Source organism: Hemitrygon akajei, chromosome 11 (assembly GCF_048418815.1).
Source record: "Hemitrygon akajei chromosome 11, sHemAka1.3, whole genome shotgun sequence".
Lineage (NCBI taxonomy): Eukaryota > Metazoa > Chordata > Chondrichthyes > Myliobatiformes > Dasyatidae > Hemitrygon > Hemitrygon akajei.
In genome coordinates this window covers 6,452,365-6,468,577 of record NC_133134.1, presented here as the reverse complement: position 1 = coordinate 6,468,577, position 16,213 = coordinate 6,452,365, and the positions used below count along the sequence as shown (strand labels likewise).

Sequence of the window (16,213 nt, the reverse complement as noted above, 5' to 3'; positions counted from 1 at the left end):
GCTGGAGACTGCCAAAGTGGCATGTGGTGAGATTCAGGTTCATCTATTAATCAAATCGATACAGTGAAATGTGTCGTTTGTGTTAACAACCAACCCAATCTGAGGGAGTGCTGGGGGCAGCCCACAAAGCATCACACACATTCCGCCGACAGCGTAACATGTCCACCGTGTTCGGCAGAACAACACGAACGACAATACAGCAAGACAAGCCTCTTTCTGGGCGCCGCTGTAGCATCCCTTTTAGTGTGACACTTTTACAGCTGGGGACGTTCCAGAGTTCGGAGTTCAATACTGGTGGCCTCTGTACGACCTCACCGCGGAATGCGTGGGTTTTCTCCAGACCCTCTAAATTCCTCCCACAGTCCGAGGATGTACCGGGTAGTTGACTGGTCATTGTAAATTGTCCCGTGATTAGGCGAGGGTTAAAGAGGTGGGCTGCTGGGTGGTGTGGCTCATTGGGCCAGAAGGGCACTGTAGCTCCAAAAACAAACAAACAAATAAATAAAGGAGAGCCTATCTTAAGATCAAAGGAAAGAATAGCTGAATGTGTTATTTTAATTTTTTTTCTTTTAGAGATACAACACGGTAACAGATCTGTCAGGCCTAAAGAGCTGCACCACTCAATTAACCTAGTGACCTGTACATCTTTGGAAACCTGAGCTCCTGGAGAAAACCCATGCAGTCACAGGGAGAACATACAAACTCCTTATAGATGCTGATGCAAAATGAATTAAGGTCACTGGCACTGTGACAGCTTTACACTAACTGCTATAGCACTGTGCTGCACCAACTTACCTTCTGTTTTCTGTTATCTTCCTTTTTAGTCAAATTTCCGAGTGAATTAAAGACAATATTTCAATGGTTGTGCTTTCCAAAGAAAACAATTTGTAAAATAACTCTACAAGCCTGCTCGTTTACCCTAACATTGCACCAAATCTAAAGGTAACAAAGATTAAAGATGAGCTTTATTGGTCACCTGTACATCGAAACATTCAGTGAAATGTGTCATTTGCATCAACAACCAACACAGTCTGAGGACGTGCTGGAGGCAGCCCACAAGAGTCGTCCAGCGCCAATGTAACATGCCCACAACTTACTAACCCTAACCCGTACGTCTTTGGACAGTGAAAGGAAACTGGAGCAGCTGAAGAAAACCCACAGAGTCATGGGGAGAACATACAAACTCCTTACAAACAGCAGCAGGAATTGAACACTTATCTCACAGCTAGCGATAGAAAGCATTATGCTAACTGCTACTTTACCAGACCAGATCTGGGGTGGAGTGGTAACATAGTGGTTAGCACAACGCTTCACAGTACCAGTAACCCGGGTTCAATTCCCGTTGCTGCTTGTAAGGAGTTTGAATGCTCTCCCCAGGATCGCGTGTGTTTCCTCCGGGTGCTCCAGCTCCCTCCCACAGTGCAAAGACATACCGGTTGGTAGGTCAATTGGTCATTGTAAATTGTCTCATGAACAGGTTAGGGTTAAAGTGGGGGATTGCTGGACTGTGCAGCTCAAAGGGCTGGAAGGGCCTGTTCTGTGTTGCATCTCAGTAAATAAACAGATAAATCAATCAATCAAGGACAGTTACAGAACCATTTCCCAAACTGCTACCATGGCTATGTGAAGTATTTCATAGCAGTTCATCGAAGGTACAGAATCTAATCTTTAGACTCACTGCCAAACCCTCCAACTAGTTCTAAGTTCAAAGTGAATTTATTCTCAAAGTGTTCATACATTACCATATACTGTCCTGAGATTCCATTTCTTGGAGGTATTCACAGAAAAAAGAAATACAACAATATCAATGAAAAACTACTCACAAAGACTGACAAACAACCAATTGCAGGAGAAAACGATCTGTGCAAAGACAGATAGATAATAGTGAATTGTAGAGTCCCTGAAAGTTCATCCATAGGTTGTGGAATGAGCTCAGAGTGACGTTATCCACACTGGTTCAGAGCCTGTCGGAAGGAAAAACTCTTCATTCACTACCTTATTGATTCCTATGAGTATCTTTAAAACCAATCAAAATTATCACAGCCTTCTAAACAACAGAAAAAATTATTCTTCCCTGTGTAATCTTGTAATTCAACCTTTGGACTTAACTTTTTAATGCCAACAAATCTCAACAGCACTCTGTCAAAGCCACTGGTATACAAAAGGTGTGGTGCCTGCACTGGACGCACCTTAAGTAACCTTGTACTCCAGGAACATCGATATAAAGGCCACCGATTATCTTCTGTTCATTAGTGTCTGATGTAAATCTATCAACACTTTACACCATTTAGACAAAGCTCTTCATGCTTTTTTCAAAGCATGAAAAGGCTCTGAATTAAGGCTCCAGTCTCTTTGGCATGTGGGTTTGAATCCCTCCACTTCCACTGGGTATACATCCATTCCTCCACATTCACCAGTACCTATTAGGTGGTTTGGTAATGTAATGGTTAGCGCATCATTTTACAGTTTCAATTCCCATTGCTGTCTGTAAGGAGTTTGTATGTTCTTCCTGTAACCACACAGGTTTCCTCCCACATCTCAAAGACATACAGGTTAGTAGGTTATTTGATTAATGCATGTAATTGAGCTGGAAAGGCCTGCTGTACCTCTAAGTTAAAATTAAATCAAAGTTGATAAGTTAAAGTTTATCGAAATCAACTTATGACAGTTTCAATCAACATATTAAACTCTGCCATTTTAGAAACATAGAAAACCTACAGCACAATACAGGCCCTTCGGCCCACAAAGTTGTGCCGAACATGTCTCTACTTTAGAAATTACTAGGGTTACCCATAGCCCTCTATTTTACTAAGCTCCATGTAGCTATCCAAAAGTCTCTTAAAAGCCCTCTTTTAGCATTCAATTTATCTTGCTTCCTCCAAGAGGACCACAACCTTGTTATTGGGTTTGGAGGCTTGCGTGCCTCAATGACCCAGAGAGCTATGTGGACTGGAGTCAGGGCTTTATGCTTTGGCTCTTGGTAGGGTCACCCATGTCAAACAGGTCAAATGGTAAAGGCCAGACTAACAGTGGTCCACCAGTCCTCCATGTTTGCGGTTCAGCTCAGGGCTAATAATCCCGATTGGTAAAACAAAATTGTTACAGAAACAGCAATGAAGAATCCTTCTACGTCTGAGTGCGATGGTATCCCTGAGTCTCCACCTGGGACTTGCATGGCTGACAGTAAACCAAGAGAAAGCTACTAACACAAAGAAGGAAGCCCTGAACACCACTAGAGATGGAGGACCTTCATTGCTGCCCTACATGTCAACAGCATAACGGGCTTTCGATGGCACCTGACATTCAAATGCACAACTTTCTAGTCCCCAACACCAAACTGAGTCGTAATGTTATATAGGATGGAAACAGAAGGTTTGGCCCAACCAGACTGTGCTCACTACCCGAGCTGGTATCAGTTTTCTTTTCGAGATATGGCATGATATGGCTCTTCCGGCCCACGTCGCCAACTACATCCATGGCCCTTTATTCAGCATTGTTGTTTTAAAACCTTGCTCTAGCTCAATCCACTGTACAATGAATTGATCTCCATGTATGGTATTTGTTATTCCTCCCTGTGCCTTGTGGTGCATCGGGCAGCAATCTTGCCGTTTCTTTAGCACTTTGTTTTTTTTACGAGGCCCAGTTGCTAGCTCAACGCTCAACCCAGCATGGATGGAAAGCATGCAAGGAGCTGGCAGGATTCGAACCCGGGACCACTCGCTTCGAATCCCCAAGCGGATACCCCTGCACCACCAGCCGGCTAAATATAAATGGTACACAATACAAGCTTTTCCACCATCCCAGTACTTGCGACAATACTAAACTATTTTAAATATACTTAATGATCCGGCGTAATCCACCTTGGGGACAGAGAATTCCAAAGATTTACCAAGAGAAGCAATTTCTATGCATCTGTTTATGTCGAATCAGCCACGGTGCTGTCAGGTTTTGTGTAATTCCCTAGCTTGGCAGCCTTGTTAGTGTAACCTCCTTCTGAGTTTATTAAAGTCTGTTGTGAATTGGCTACCCATCTCACTAGGGAGGCAAGATAACCTCACCAGCGACATCTCCATCACCCCCAGGGAATGCTCTGAGTGGCATTGGGCGATGCTTTACCTTTTTAAATTGTGTTTATTTGGAGATGTAGCAGGCCGTTCCGGCCCAATGAGACCCACACCACTCAATTGTGTCCATGTGACCAATTAACCTACTTATCCATTTGTCTGAGATGCGGCAGGAAACACACGCAGTCACAGGAAAACATGCAAACTCCTTACAGACAGTGGCGGGTTTGAACCGGGTCACTGGTGCTGGAATAGTGTTATGTTTACCACTACACTACCATGTCCCGTCCCCCCCCCCCCACCGATTTCTGAGGAGATTCACAAACCAGCTGACCTTCTTCAAGGCCATGGGCAGCTTGAGTCTAATGGAGGGTCTAACGGAGCCCTCACTCCCTTCCCTACTAGAGTACCCTGATGGCTAGTGGCTCCCAACTAGATGTTGGAGATGCAGTCAGCCTCCCCTCCTGGACGTGTCTCAGATTGACACCATTCCTCTCAGGAGCCCACTGTTGAATTCATCATCATCGTGTTGCGTCGTATGACGTAGGTGATCATAATTCCATGACCGTGATTGTTCTTGGCAAATTCTACAGAAGTGGTTTGCCATTGCCTTCGTCTGGGCAGTGTCTTTACAATACAGGTGATCTCAGCCATTATCAATACTCTTCTGAGACTGTCAGCCTGGCGACAGTGGTCACATAGCCAGGACTTGTGATCTGCACTAGCTGCTCATATGACCATCAACTATGTGCTTGCATTGCTTCATGTAACCCTGATTGGGGGTGGGGGGGAAGAGGGGGCTAAGCAGGTGCTACACTTGCCCAAGGGTGCAAGGGTGACCTGCTACTAGCGGAGGGAAGGAGCACCTTACACTTCCTCTGGTAAAGAAAGATGCATCTCCATCCCGCCACCCAAAATGTTTTCCTTGTAGTTAAACTTTCCTACACTTGTTTGTTTATTTATATCATTACCTATATACATGTAATTATTCAGAGTATTTTCCTGCAATTACAGTACAGCTGCTTCTATATTTTTCTAGAAGTTTCTCAGATTTTCTCCAGGTGTCACGCCACATAAATTTGGTTATTGCATAGGTTTATTGTTATTACTGGGATGTTGTTATCTCCAGTCTAAGAATGAGGGAAACACAACTTGTTTTGCTTTGTTCTTTCAGTTCTTTCTTCGTAATGAAACGGCCGTAAGCACAAGTTTTATGCCTCATTCCTGACTTCCAGAGAACCTGTGGATGACAAAAGCATAAGCATCCAACACAACCCACCTCACAAAACCACAGGACTGCAACAAAAACTGACACCTTCCTCACTCTGCAGATTTGTTGTATGAGGAGAGACTAGAATATGACACAGGAGCAGAATTGTATTGTCTACAAACTTGGCCACAAAGCCATCAATTCCACATCCGTATCATTAACGTAGATCTGAAAAGCAGCAGATCTAACACCAAACCCTGCAGAACACCACTAGTCATCAGCAGCCAAGCAGAAAAGGGCTGCTTTACTCCTATTCTTTGCCCCCTGCCAGTCACAGCTGTGTTATACAGAATTCACAGCAAAGATCTTGTTAAAGTTTACAGAAGTCTTACAGGACTGGAAAGGGTCGACATTTCCCCCACTGAGGCAAACAGAACACAGAACAATAGAGCACAATACAGTCCCTTCAGCCCACAATGTTGTTGCAACCTTTTAACTGACTCTAAGAGTAACCTAATCATTCCCCTCCTACATAAGTTTCCATTTTCCTATCATCTGTGTGTCTATTCAAGTCTATTAAATGCCCCAATGTATCCGCCTCTACCACCACCCCAGGCAGGGCATTCCACAAACCCACCACGTTCTATGTGAAAAAGTTACCTTAGATGACCCCCCTCTATTTTCCTCCAATCACCTTAAAATTGCTCACCTGTGTAAGCCATTTCCACCCTGGGAAAAAGTCTCCGGCCATCCACTCGATCTATGCCTCTTATCATCTTGTACCCTTGTATCGAGTAACCTTTCATCCTCCTTCGCCCCAAAGAGAAAAGCCCTAACTCAACTCAGCCTTTCCTCATTAAGGCATGCTCTCTAATCCAGGCAGCATCCTGGTAAATCTCTACACCCTCGGTAAAGCTTCCACATCCTTCCTATAATACACCAATTCCAATCCTTGTTACCCCTGGAGGACTGTCTCTCTAGAATTGTTTACTGGAGGGTTTGAGCCAGACATCTCTGACTCAGAATGTAGAAGAAAACCACAGAGGCAAACTGCCTGCAGCAATAAAGGGCTGAGGTACTGCTGCTCAAGTCAAGGAAAAGCAGAAACCGCCACTTTTTGATTTTGTAGGAATCTGATATTTTTGGAAATGACTTGGATGAGGAAATGGAAAGGTAGGTTAGTACATCCGCAGATGACACAAAGTTTGATGGAGTTGTGGATAGTGTGGAAGGTTGGCATAGGTTACAATGGGATATTGGTAGGATGCAGAGCTGGGCTGAGAAGTGACAGATGGAGTTTAACCTGGAAAAAGAGTGAAGATATTCACCTTGGAAGGTCACACCTGAAGGCAGAATGCAGGGTTAATGGCTGGATGTCCCTCTCATGCCTTCTCTTACCAAAGCTCTCAATAGTGTGGAACTCAATATCTAAAACTATAAGGGATGCAGACTCAGTTGACACTTTTAAACATCAGCTCTAAACCTATTTATTTAACCTTGCTTTTAAATAACACCTTTTTGTCTTTATTTTCATGTTTGCACTCTATCCCATTGTAAAGCACTTTGAACTGCATTGTTCCTATGAGAAGTGCTCGATAAACAAGTTATTATTATTCTCTTCTCCTCACCTGCCCATCTCCTCCCTCTGGCTCCCCTCCTCCTTCCTTTCCCTTTCTTCCATGGTCCACTGTCCAAGATTCCTCTTTCTTCAGCCCTTTTACCCCTTCCACCCATCACCTCCTGAATAAAGTTGATCCTTGAACTCCATTCATCAACAGTGACCAAACCTTTTCTGTTCATCATATAGCAGAGAAACAGGCCTTCAACCCAGAAAAATGTGAAGTGACTCACTTTGGAAAGTCGAATTTGAAGGAAGAATACAGAGTTAATGGTAAGATGCATAACAGTGTGGAGGAACAGTGGGATCTTGGGGTCTATGTCCATAGATTCATCAACATTGCCAAGCAAGTTGATAGAGTGGCTAAACAGGTGCATGGTGTGTTGGCCTTTGTCGGGGGACTGAGTTCAAGAGCTGTAACTCTGGTGTTAAGATGCACTGCATAGCCACTTTGCTAGGTACAGGAGTGAAGCTAATAACATGCCACTGGAATGGATCCCAATGTGGTCTTCTGCAGCTGCTGTAGCCCATCCACTTCAGGGTGCAACATGTTGTAATGCATGGTTATCTAAGATGCTGCCATTTTCCTGTCAACTTGAACCAGTCCAGCCATTCTACTCTGACCACTCCCAGTAAACTCTAGAGAATGCTGTGTGTGAAAATCCCAGGAAATCAGCAGTTTCCAATATTCAAACCACCCTTTCTGGCACCAACAATCATTCCATGGTCAGTCACATAGATCCCGTGTATATTTTAGAGCCTGAAGTAGCCACTGTGTGCATGTATGTGTTCTGACCCTTTCTCCTTTCTTACTGAATTTCCAATAATCCATTAAGGTGACTCTGTAAGACCACAGGAGAAGAATTAGGCTATTCAGCCCATTGAGTCTGCTCCACCATATCCTTTGATGCCGACCGATCAGGAAACAATCAACTTCCGCCTTAAATATACTCACAGATTTGGCGTCCACTGCACTCTGTGGCAGAGCATTTCCCAGGTTCACTAATCTCTGGCTAAAAAAATTCTTCCTTACCTCTGTTCTAAAAGGTCGCCCATCAATTTTGAGGCTGTGCCCTCTAGTTCTGGATACCATCAGAAACATCCTCTCCACACCCACCCTATTTAGCCCTTTCAACATTCGGTAGGTTTCAATGAGATCCACCCGAAATCTTCTAAGTTCCAGTGAGTACAGGCCCAAAGCTACCTCATTTGTTAACCCCTTCACTCCCTGAATCCTCGTGAACCTCCTCTGGACTCTCTCCAATGACAACACATCATTTCTGAGATATGGGGCCCAAAACTCTTGACAATACTCCAAGTGCGGTCTGACTAGTGTCTTATAAAGCCTCAGCATTATCTCCTTGCTTTTATATTCTTGAAATTAATGCAACATTTATAGACTCAATAGAAGTGTACAAGAGGCAAAGATTGAGAGGACAGCCAGAGACTTTTTCCCAGGGAGGAAATAACTAAAATGAGGAGGACATAACTTTTAAGGTGTCTGGAGGGGTATAGGGGTAGTTGTCTTTTACACAGAGTGGTGGCTACATGGAATATGTTGCCAGGAGTGGTGGTAGCGACAGATACATTAGGGAAGTTTAACAGACTCTTAGATAGGCACATAGATGAAGGAAAATGGTGCGCTATGTAGGAGGGAAGGGTTAGATCAGGGGTTCCCAACCTTTTTATGTCATGGACCAATAATGACGCAAAATTTCAAGATAATTGGAGGAATGGGTCAGAGACATGTCAGAAGTAGTTTTTTCCCCCTAAAAAGTGTGTTTATCCTCACTCTGATATTTAATCTGAACCTCTTGACCAAGTCTGCATGCTTTTATGCATTGAGTTGCTACCACGTGATTAGCTGACATTTGCATTACAAGCAGGTGTACCTAATAAAGTGGCCACTGAGTATATAATTGTACTCTCAAAAAATGCCGTTACCAAGAGAAATTTTATGATTTGTATTTGTTTTTATCAAACTTGAAAAATATTCAGATTTAAACAGTCACTCAGCCATTATTGCACAAATAGAACAGTACATTTGGAAAGGCAGTTATCATGCCATAATTGCAGTTCTGAGGCCCATCATTTTAAGTTAACTATCTTACACCAATGTGCTATGCACTACATTGCAAAAGGAACATTTCAGATCAGACAGAAGTGGTTTCTATGGAGATTGTCAGGAAGCACAGAGCCTGCTGATACCCAGAGAAAGGTGGTTGGATCACTGCGAGGAGTTAAAAGGAAAAGCCATCATTTCGGTTTTGAAATCACCTCCTAACAGCGAGGGCTTCATGTGCAACTAAGAAGATTAATTTGTCTTTTAATATTCCCTCATCTGATTGCGGCCTCTCTTAACAACTGGTGGTTGGCAAAGTGCAGACATTTTCCCCCTGGGTTCCACCACGTCCTGAACAGCTGTAAAACTTCACTCACTCTCCCCAGACAGTCCATCATTGCCGCTGTGTCAGGGCTTTTAAAGTGCTCATCCAGATTTCCCTCTGCTGTTGCCAAACGTGGAGAGACACGCACCCTCCGAAGATTCCTTGCTGAAAAGCAATTTTGAATAAAAGAAAGAGGCTCTTTCCCCTCTCTACACAGTGATTTCCGCTGTTCTATTAAAACACCAAGTCCATTTCTTAAAGGAAATGTAGCTTGAAGCTGCCAACTGGAATCCTGCGATTGTGTAGAAAGCCCACGGGCACCCGTGACCGCATCATTCCTTCCGCTGCAGTGCTGATAACTGTTTACATTTTCCAACGCATTCACAGTCTGCGTACTCCAGTATAGTCTGAGATTTGAAGTCACCATTATCAATGGTTGATAAATAGACAGCAATTTCAAAGTCCAGGACTGAATTAACACAGAGACATGCTCCGAATCACCTAGTGGATCTCAATGTGAACCTGTTAAGAAATAAGACATGGAAAATCTCCAACCTCATCCGATAATTCTTTCTCCACACTCACGCTGCCTGCCTCCGGCCCTCACTCCCATCCCAAACTTCACCCACAAACCTTACTCAGCCTCCTTTTATTCCCCCTCTCCACATACTATCTCATCACCCATCCCTACACCACCACCCCCCCACCACAGAATCTGCAAACTGCTGTCCCCTCAACTCTCCGATCCCACCCACTCTGACTGCACAATCCCCTCCTTGGCTCGCTGATCCCACTGCCCTCCCACCTCAGTCAGCCCGTTTCACTCCTTCCCTTCCCCATTCAATGATCCCTAGAGCTTCCAACCCCAAAGTTCTACCCCACCCTCCAACCGACACCTAACATACCCTCCTCACCCCACTCCCTCGCTTCCTACACCCCTCTTCCATCCCACCAGCAGCACCCTCCTCCTCCTTCCACACCCCCTCACCAACACCCAAATCCCCCACCACTCCACCTCCTCTCCCCTCACTTTCACCCACACCTCCCTTCCATTCACTGCTTGCACTTCACACCTTGTCCTCCCCTCCCACACGCTCCCTCCCCTCCCCTCTCCTCTCCCTACCCCTCCACTGACGGTCCCTCTTCCCTACCCCCTTCTCTCTCCCTACACCTTCCCTCCGAAACTCCTCTCTTCCAATCCCTCCCCGCCCCGCCCCTCCCCTCCCCTCCCCACCCTGCCCCTCCCCTCCCCTCCCCTCCCCACCCTTTCTCTCCCCGCCCCTTGCCCCTCCCCTCCCCACCCTTTCTCTCCCCGCCCCTCCCCTCCCCTCCCCACCCTTTCTCTCCCCGCCCCTCCCCTCCCCTCCCCACCCTTTCTCTCCCCGCCCCTTGCCCCTCCCCTCCCCACCCTTTCTCTCCCCGCCCCTTGCCCCTCCCCTCTCTCCCCATCCTCTGTCCTCTCCCTACCCCTCACCTGTAGGCGGACGTTCAGCACCATGGAGGTCACCAGGTAGAGGTAAGGGAAGCGGAGGCGGAGCCGCCAGGCCAGCTCAAAGAAGGTGACGAGGGTGCGGCTCAGGCCTTTGGCGAAACCGCCGTAAGTGATGACGGCGGGGCGGCTGAGGGCCAGCTGGAGCAGGCCCGCCATACAGCGCCGGGCTGGGACGCGGCCCTCAAGCCCGGGCCCGGGCACCTGCTCCGGCCCCCAGCATCGTCCACCCTCCGCCGCACCGAGCACTTCCTGCCCGGGTCACGCCCACTTCCGGCCTCGGCGCTTCTGCCTCTCGAATTGGGGCAAAAGTCTGGTGATTTGAGCCTGACCTCCGTCCGCTAGGTTTGTCTGGAGAGCAGGAGGCAGGTCGCAGGTCAGCGTTGTGGCGAGCAAAGCTGGGCGTGTGACACTGTCACAATTACAACCAGCTTCATTATCACCCACTTGAGTGACGTGTGGGCTGTCCAGGGAGAAGGGGCTTGTCGTGTCCATTCCGGGGCAGCTCATCCTCCTTTGGTCCCCACCGGACACTCAGCTCTCACCTGTGGTTCCGAGGAGCTGTTTGCAAGTGACAGTGCCCACACCCCAGTACACCAATTCGACAGGTGAGGGTAGCCAGAGAGTACCTCAAAGTAAAATTTATTATCAGAATACATACAAGTCACCGTATGCAACCCTGAGATTCTTTTTCATGTGGGAAAATGTATAGAATAGTAATTGTAAACAGGATCAATGAACAACAAACTGTGAAGTTAGGTTTGGTCGATTATATTTGTAGCGACCAGGAGGACAGTTCTGCAACACTTTGTGGAGAGCAAAGGGTATGACAAGGCATAGAAGTCATGGTCATCCACTGCCACCAAGGAAGACCCCAGTTCTGATGACTACCTGTACCAAAGGTCCTGGAGATCCAAGGTTGAGAGAGTGGATCTGTCCCAGTGCAACAGCCTCCCCACTTTAAAAACTCTCCCACACAGGTTTCACTGTCTTTGTTGGAAATAATGGACAACCAACACAGAGCAAGACATAAGGGACATAATGGTGCGGGACACCACTGATCATGGACCTCCAGGAACAAAACTCTGCCTTCTGTGGGCAAGCCAATTCCGGATCCACACAGTCAAGTTTCCATGGATCCGGTTCTCCTGTAAAATGACCTGATACAATTTTCAATTCATTATTCCCTCAATGATAACAAGATGTTCAGGCCATGAGGCAGCAAAGCAGCCCCAAACCATGATGCTTCTTCCACCATGTTTCACAGTTGGGATGAAGTTTTTGTACTGGTGTGCAGTGCTCCTTTTCCCTCCAAACATGGTGTGCATTTCTGCCAGAAAGTTCAACTTTTGTCTCATCTGTCCACAGAACATTGTCCCAGAGTGTTGTTGAACATCCAGTCAGTCTTCTGCAAACTTGAGACATAAAGCAATGTTTTTTTTGGAGAGCAGTGGTTTCCTCTGTGGTGTCCTTCCAGGAACACCATTCTCATTCAGTGCTTTTCTTATAGTGGACACATGGACAGAGACAATAGCGAGTTCTAGAGATTTCTGCAGGTCCCTTGCTGTTACCCTTGGGTTCTTTTTCACCTCCTTCAGCACTGCACATTGTGCTCTTGGTGTGATCTTTGCAGGACACCCACTCCTAGGGAGAGCAGCAACTGTACTGAGTTTCGCCCATTTGTAGACAATGTCTCTTACTGTGGACTGATGAACACTCAGGTCTTTAGAAATGAATTTGTAGCCTTTTCCAGCTTCATGAATCTCTGCAATTCTTCTTCCAAGGTCCTCTGAAGGTTGTTTTGATCGAGGCATGGGACATATAAACAGGACTTTCTTGAGAAGAGCAGGCTCTGTCAGTAACCTGATTTTATTATAGGGCAGGTCACCTCTATAATCCACACCTCCAATCTCCTCTCATTGATTGGAACACCCAACTCCAAATAGCTTTAGTAGAAGGCATTACCCCAGAGGTTCACATACTTTTTTGAACCTCGGCTATGATTGTTTAAATGGCGTACTCGGTATTGACGAGAAGTACAATTGTTTGTGTGTTTTAGGCAGATTGTGTTTGTCTATTATTGTGAGTCAGACCACATTTTTATGAGTAATTAATGTAGTAAACCAGGTAACTGCAAAGGTTCACAAGCTTTTTCTTGCAACTGTGTACACTTACTGTAATTCACAGGTTTTTTTCTCTATTATTATTTATCCTGTATTGCATTGTACTGTTGCTGCAAAGACAACAAATTTCACGATGTTTGCCAGTGATATTAAACTTGATTCTGAAAAAGAGAGTTAAAAATAGTGAGGTAGTGTTCATGGGTTCATTGACAATTTAGAAACCTGATGGCAGAGGGGAAGACATTGTTCCTGAAATGTTGAGTCTGTGTCTTCAGACTCCTGTACCTCCTTCTTGGTGGTAGCAATGAGAACAAGGCCTTCCTGGGCGATGGGGGTCCTAAATGATGGATGCCGTCTTTTGAAGGTATCCTCAGTGCTGGGGAAGCTAGAGCCTATGATGGAGCTGGCAGAGTTTACAACTTTCTGCAGCTTTTTCCAGTCCTGTGCAGTGGCCCCTCCACACCAGACGTCAATGCAACTGGTTAGAATGCTCTCCAATTTTCAAGTGTCTTTGGTGACATACCAAGTTTCCTCAAATTCCTAATGAAATATAGCTGCCGTTGCACCTACTTTGTAATTGCGTCAAAATGTTGGACCCAGGTTAGATCCTCAGAGATGTTGGCACCCAGGAACTCTTTTCACTGCTGATCCCTCAATGAGGTCTGTTCCTTTGACTTCTCCCTCCTGAAGTCCACAATCAATTCCTTGATTCTATGAATGTTGAGTGCAAGGTTGTTGTTGCAACACCACTCTATCAGCTGATCTATCTCATACTTGTATGCCCCCTTGTCACCATCTGAAATTCTGCCAACTGTAGTTGTGTGGCCAGCAAGTTTACAGATTGTGTTTGAGTTGTGACTAACCACACAGTCATGGGTGTAGAGAGAGTAGAGCAGTGGGCTAAGCACACATACTTGAGGTGTGCCAGTGTTGATTGTCAGTGAGGTGGAGATGTTATTATCAATCTGCACAGGCACCAGTCTCCTGGTGAGGTAGCCAAGGATCTAGTTGCAGAGGGAAGTGCTGAAGCCCAGGGTTTGGAACTTGTTTATTAGAACTGAGGGTATGATTATGTTAAACTCTGAGCTGTAATAGCTGTAATCAATAAACAGCAATCTGTTGTGATTCTGCAGTTTATCCTATATTCTGTTATTGCTTTACCTTGTTCTACCGCAGTGCTCCATGTAATGATCTGATCTGTGTGAACGGTACGCAAGAGAAGCTTTTCACTGCATCTCCGTACATGTGACAACAATAAACCAATTCTAATTACAATTACTACAATCCATATACACCACATCCAATGTTCGCTCTAAGGTGTGCACATGCCTGAGCACACACATCTTTTGTTACTAATGCACAAAGGAATTTAAACTGCACACAAAAGCTTGACACCCTCTACCTTGTTGGCAGGTTAAGTATATGTCATGGTCGTACACAATCATGCTTCCTTTTCCAGTTTCTGATGTGGACGGTTTAAAGCAAGCAAATCACATATGGACGGTGTGCAAAAGCTGCTGGTGAGAAAATCCTTCATTACCCACTACAGGCCTGCTACGTATGTGTTGTGAGAGTGCAGATAAATGAGAGCGGAAATGATCAAACCCAGAGGAGGTCGAAGTTCTTTATTATCAGTGCTAGCTGTTAAAATGAATAGCTACAGATAAAATCTGGTGCACACATGATGTCGTCACTGGGCAAAAAACTGCACAGCACAAGATTCTTGCTCACACTGATCATTACAAATCAGACCACAATTTGTTTTACTAATTTTGTTCCCTAAGTTTGTTATAATCGGGGGTGGTAATGGGAACAAGCTCCCACTACCCATTAAATGCTCCCAATGGTGTGCACTTCAAATAGCCTCTGGCAACCAAGTCCAGCTCCTGGCCTTCATGTGTGGCTGAGCTACTAAGCCCAATGTAACAGTTTCTACTGACAGGAGAAGGGGCAAAGGCAGGTTACTGGTGCCTTAAAACCAGTTGCTTCAGGTAGACGGGGCTCATCAGCCGTGGTTGGCAGCTCATCTAGGAGAAGGAAAACTCTGATCTCAAACCTCCGCTGCCTTATGGCTATACCCACTCATGGGGAAGGCTTCAGGAGTAAATCCTGAGAAAAAGTCTAGAGCTGGAGTCACTAAGGCAGTCCTACACTGAGTTCAATGCTGACCGGCAACTCCTGCGATGCCGCTGATGTCAAACTGTATCAACTGCTGCCATTCCTTTGGATTCATCAACTGTGTGGAGTGGGGGAGCCTGGTGCATGGGTAACAAACAGCTTGCTCTTCATAGAGTACTGCCCAGGCTTACATATCATATAGACAGTTGGGACACAACATCCATGGTCAACCCCAACCAATGGAGGGCCTCAAATTTTGTTAACTTAACCCCTTGAGAAACTCAATCCAGCTGATGAGGCATTTCGTGCCCCTCACAAGTCGACACTCCACCTTGCTGTCTGGCTTCTAGCTGGAACCTGACCTGAAATGATGAGCAAAGACTTTTAGAGCTTTTTCACATTTGCTTCAACCAAAATCTCAAAGTTGATTTTATTGTCACCAGGTGCACAAACGCGGTAAAAAAAACTTACTTGCTACAGTGTCACAGGCACGTACCATCAGAGACACAGTAAAATTAAAGGCAAATTATATACAGATATGAGGTCAGCTGAATAACATATCTTCAATATCCCTGAGTCCTGCTTGGCAAACAACAAAGTAAACTGGTTAATAGAATTTTCGAATGGAATGATTGATGAGTCGGTTCAAGGGAGAGTTTTTTTTCCAGCACAGAAAATAATATCAGTTTGAAAGCCCATCTCGACTGTTTAAAAACAAATCATGCAGCAAATAAGGAGGAAAAAAAGATTCCACAATAGCACACACAAAATGCTGGAGGAACTCAGCAGGTCAGGCAGCGTGAATGGAGAGGAATGGACAGTCGATGTTTTGAGCCGAGACCCTTCATCAGGGCTAGAAAGGAAGGGGAGAAAAGCCAATATAGCAAGGTGGAGGGGGAGGAGTACATGCTGCGAGTGATAAGTTAGACTGGGTGGGTTGGGGTAAGTAGCAGGAAGGGGTCATGCCTTCTCTATCTACTTGCACTGCGACTTTGATGAAACTATGGCTTTGGATCCCAAAGACCCCTCTTTTCCTCCACAATGCTTCGAATTCTGTCATTAGCCCTATATTCTTCTTTCATGTTCCACCTTTCCAAGGTGTTACCGTTCATATATAAAAGGCAGACAAAATTGAAAGGGTGAATGCAGGACTGAAGGTGTTGTATCTGAATGTGTGCTGAATAAGATAGATGAACTTGCAGCA

The 16,213-nt window shown here is 45.5% G+C and overlaps 1 protein-coding gene across 1 annotated transcript; it reads right to left on the bottom strand.

Moving 5' to 3' along the window:
* Positions 1 to 8,841: 8,841 nt before the first annotated feature.
* On the bottom strand, positions 8,842 to 11,062 carry LOC140735280 (salivary gland specific protein SAGSIN1). The gene is made up of 2 exons (XM_073060149.1): positions 10,754 to 11,062; positions 8,842 to 9,801 (listed from the first exon to the last, which is right to left on the bottom strand). The coding sequence occupies exons 1-2, from the start codon at positions 10,925 to 10,927 to the stop codon at positions 9,781 to 9,783; spliced, it is 195 nt and encodes a 64-aa protein (XP_072916250.1). The 5' UTR covers positions 10,928 to 11,062; the 3' UTR covers positions 8,842 to 9,780.
* Positions 11,063 to 16,213: the final 5,151 nt, after the last annotated feature.